Source organism: Nicotiana tomentosiformis, chromosome 10 (assembly GCF_000390325.3).
Source record: "Nicotiana tomentosiformis chromosome 10, ASM39032v3, whole genome shotgun sequence".
Taxonomy (NCBI): Eukaryota; Viridiplantae; Streptophyta; class Magnoliopsida; order Solanales; family Solanaceae; genus Nicotiana; species Nicotiana tomentosiformis.
The window spans coordinates 52,763,545-52,768,029 of NC_090821.1; the positions used below are offsets into that span (position 1 = coordinate 52,763,545).

The 4,485-nt window shown below is 33.3% G+C and overlaps 1 protein-coding gene across 3 annotated transcripts; it reads left to right on the forward strand.

The window, feature by feature from the left end:
* The first annotated feature begins 523 nt into the window (after positions 1-523).
* Positions 524-3,880, forward strand: LOC104114633 (josephin-like protein). 3 transcript variants are annotated; one of them, XM_018777057.3, is made up of 5 exons: positions 524-700; positions 2,330-2,397; positions 2,686-2,806; positions 2,936-3,138; positions 3,302-3,880. In XM_018777057.3, the coding sequence occupies exons 4-5, from the start codon at positions 3,058-3,060 to the stop codon at positions 3,752-3,754; spliced, it is 534 nt and encodes a 177-aa protein (XP_018632573.1). In that variant the 5' UTR covers positions 524-700; positions 2,330-2,397; positions 2,686-2,806; positions 2,936-3,057; the 3' UTR covers positions 3,755-3,880. The 3 variants fall into 3 exon arrangements, with proteins under 3 accessions (XP_018632573.1, XP_009623419.1, XP_009623425.1); XM_009625124.4 differs by having other exon boundaries at positions 3,035-3,138; XM_009625130.4 differs by lacking the exon at positions 2,686-2,806 and having other exon boundaries at positions 525-700; positions 3,035-3,138.
* Positions 3,881-4,485: the final 605 nt, after the last annotated feature.

The window sequence follows — 4,485 nt, forward strand, 5'->3', positions numbered from 1 at the left end:
GGAGAGAATAATAAATAGTAACACATCTTAGTTGTGGATTCAAATTACAGTACTGTAATTATGTAATAGTATGCATTTGATAAAAGTAATTAGGTATTAATAAAAGAAACGATTTGTACCAAGAGCGGATACTAGTAGTTACGGGTTCAACTGAATCCATAACTTTTGATGCGGAATAAAAATTTATGTGTAGAAATTTATTAAAATTGCAAAAATAATAGATATAAACCCATAATTTTAAAAATATAATGGATTCAATGGTATTTTTTTTTAAAATTGAATCTATAAAGTTTAAAACTTGGATTTGTTTCTTCTGTTTGTACCAAATATTCGACAATTAAATGAAAGGTTTTCTTTTTTTACTAAAAATAAGAAGAAAGATAGATAGTTGATCTAGCAGAGTTTTTGTGAAAATAGAAAAGAAAAGAAAAGAAAGATAGTTGACAAGAAATGCAAAATGAGGGTAGTTTAGACATTTAGCATGAACCATCGTATTATATATCTTCTCGATCATTCGTTCACTTGTTGCAATTTTAATTTTAAATCAAAATCGCAAAATTCATCTTCTGCTAATTGTTTCTCTATAATCTCTCAATTTTGGGAAATCAGTCTCTATATTCGTTCTCTTAGCTTTTGCAGTTGAGGAATCGCAGCGTCTCATCTCAGAGGAACTGCTGAACAAGGGGGTAAATGGAATGAGGTGCGTCTATTACAGTTTTTTTTTGGTTATTGAATTCAAAGGCTCAAGTCTTCGCATGAATGTGAAATTTCCTATATTAACTGTCATGATTCAGTGAATTTAGTATTTGATTTTCAAAATACGACCTTCAAATTACTTTTGGCGAGATTACAAGAATTGGAGAATAAACCCGAGATAGTTTTAACCCAGCTAAAGCGAGAAAAAGTGCATTTAACTGTAACATTTATGTCATTGTGTAGATATTTCTATATTTTAAGCAACTTTACTGCCGTATGCTTAATTTTTTGCTACACTGTGCAACACTTGAATAATAGAGCAGATATGTGTGACGATGCAATGACGATGTTTATTTCATGATATTCTGATGTTAAGTCAAAATAGTTTTTTCTGTTCCTAAATATCAAAGATTTATTTTATACCATTTGTACCATACTTACTACTACTAGTACTCCTATGCCGTTTGCTAATGTGTCCTGCTAAGCAATGCACAAAACATGTTGAGGGAGGCAAACTTCAGTTTCGCCATCAAGGCTCTAAGACATACTTTTCCATGCCAATGAGCGTAATCCTGAAGAGATGACACTGAACAATTGATACTTCACTTTATGGTTTTTTTTTTTCTTTTCTTTGTTCATATACTTGTTATTCATGCTTAAGAGTATTAGTCTTGGACTACACATACATATTTGTTTATTTTCTCCATTTGTGCCTTTCTTCATTAAAACCCATTAAAGCCCACGTTGTATTTGTGCTTTGCGCTTAAAGCCCCGAAGTACCTTAGAGCTTTTTTGCGCTTTTCGCCTTTGATAACACTGTGTTCGACAATTAATAGATTGTTAAGTTTAAGGAGTAAGGTGTGGAAAAAGTTTTAGGCTAATGAAACTCCGCATGAGGTGATTGTTTATGCAACTTGTTATTGTAATGCCCTGCTACTCCTTTTGTTATGCACGAAATGGTTCCGCATGAAAAACAAATACAGAGAAGTCCTTAATGCATGTAGTTAAAAATTGTTCAGCTGATGAATGCATTTTCTTTTTTGCTCTATTTCAATATACAGTAATTGTGCCAAGTGTATGTGTTTTTCCTTTAGTTCTATTTTAACCTTTTGGAGTTTAGAGTTTAATGTAAGGGAATAGGGGCTAAAGTCCAGTGCTTTCTCCTTAGACCTTCTTTTTGTCTTTTGAAAAAATAATGATATTTGGCACGTGATTATTCATATTTGACCACACTAGAGATAATTGAACACCTTTTGTATTCTCTATTTGCATTTTATGTACTATGCGTATATTTTATAGTACAAATAAATAGACATCTCTATTTTGAGATGGGACTAATACTCTGTAAGAACATGATGTGAATGGCCAACGTTTAGGACATACTTTTTAGGCTACCGCGATTATTAAAAAAAATGGATAAATACTGGAGACTCAAAGCATGCTCGGTTCTTGAACATGTTGGTTATCAGTTGCAAAATGTGTGCCCTGAATTCAAATGCCTACTTCGATATATTTTTGCTATCTCTTTGACAACGTCTACTTTTTTTCATTTTTGCTTTTGTCATCTTTATTTTCTATTATTCTACTTTTGGAATTTCATGGGTCCTTATATAGTTTCCTTTCGTTTTTGCAGCTTAAACTTTGTGATTAAAATCAATGTTATTTCAGCAATCAGTTCTTCTGTGTGAGTACTCATTCGAGGTAATTTCTTTGACCTTCTATGTGAAGTTCATATTGGTTTGAATGCTGGGTTCTGGTTTTCAATTAATTACCTTTTAATTACTCAATTTCTAACAAAGAAATGTGGTATAAGACTGTCATGGATAATGGTGAATTTGACCCATTGCTATATTGTCCAAGCAATTTAAAATATATGGATGGATACCTAGCTATGAATCCTCTATATCAATCATCTGTATATGAGGTCATGTTGCGACGATGTGTATTAACTTGTCGTAAACTAATGGCTCATTCTGGCATCTTATGCAGTGATTGAAAGGTTTAATGAGCTGAACTTGTTAGTTGTGAAGAGTGGCATAGATTTGTGTGCTGGACTGGTATACAGTAGTGTCCAAGCGCCTGTTCTTAGACAGACTGAATTCTCAGTAAAGTAATACTACATGTCATTCTTTATTATCCATTTTTTGCTACATTTTCATAGTAAAACCAAGAGAACTGCTGCTGTTTTAGTACAAAATTCTTTATTTGTCATTGATAATAAAACTTGATCCATATGTAGAGCCAATAGCAGAGGAGCTCTGTAGTCACTGTTAACTTCCTCAATATTACTCGATTTCAACTTCACGCTAAGCAACTGTTGGTTCGTCTTGTCTTTTAGTGATCTCTTCCGAGAGAGTGAATATGGAGGGAGGAACGAATATATATCACGAGAGGCAAAGATTACAGTTCTGCCTCTTACATTCCCTCAACAATCTCTTCCAGGTACACTAATAATCCCCTTTATGCTTTTTTCTAGTTTGATTGCTTAGAAATTTAGGTCAATTAGCCTACATGTGATTACCCTTTATTAAATTGAATAATTTTTTTTGGGACAAAACCCATGTTGGTATGTTGACATATTGATTGCACTCACATTGTAAATCAGGGGAAAGATGTGTTTACAAGAGCCGAATTGAATTCCATTGCTGAAAAACTTGATATCGATGACCCTAACAGGGGAATCTGGAATCCTGTGTCAATTGTATTTAAGCCTCATCATAATGCAATAACCGGGAACTATGATATAAACGTATTGATTGCTGCACTGGAACAGAAAGGCAAAACTGTTGTTTGGCACGATAGGCGAAATGGGGCTTCTTCAATTGTTCTCGATGATCGACTGATGGGAATTGTTGTTAATGTTCCTGTTAGAAAGTTTGGTGACCTTTGGAGAAGCAGACATTGGGTTACATTAAGATGTATTCAGGGGGTTTGGTATAATCTGGACAGTGACTTTGCTGCTCCTTATGCTTTTAAAGATAGCCAAGAAGTTGGGGAGTTCTTGGATGGTATCATTGCTGCTGGTGCTGAGGTTTTACTGGTAATGAACGATAAATAATGAGTCGTAAAATGTTCTGAACTGTGAACTGTAGATGGACATGTACCAAGTAATAACTGTTAAGTTTCTGTAAATACACCTCTCTTCATTCAAAAATTATAGTTAAACTTTTCAATATTGATTCCATATGAGAGATCATCAATATCTCTAACTTTATGTTCCACACAAGTAAATTGCTTGTATTGTTCCCCACATGTATAGAACCCAGTGGTTAGATTTGAGCAAATTATTTCAAAATCATTAGTTACTATCTATGTTGCATAATTTTTGGATGATCCGACGCGATTGCAACAATATTTGAATGATCCGACGCGATTGCAACAATATTTTTGAAGGATTCAAGCAACATAAATTACCATCAAGCGAATAGTTTTATATGAGGTGAAGAAGCGCTAGTATTCATGAGGCTCCATAAAATGGTTGTTTATATTTGATCTCTCAATAATTATTGAGTGTGTCAAGCCAGTATATCATACATTAGGAGGACCAACCAAGCATCAAATAAAGGGTGAGATAAAAGTAAGCATTTGTTTCTAATATCTCCAATAAAAATGAAATTCTTTGTTAAACACTAATAATAAATGCAAATGTAAATTAATTTCCTTTTCCATCTTCAGAGAATCTGACTAATTGCATTTGTTGTTTTACCATATCTTCTAGATTTGAAATTTTTATGGAGTGTAATCAATTGATTAGTTGTTGCACCATCTATATATATTCCAGGACTGCTG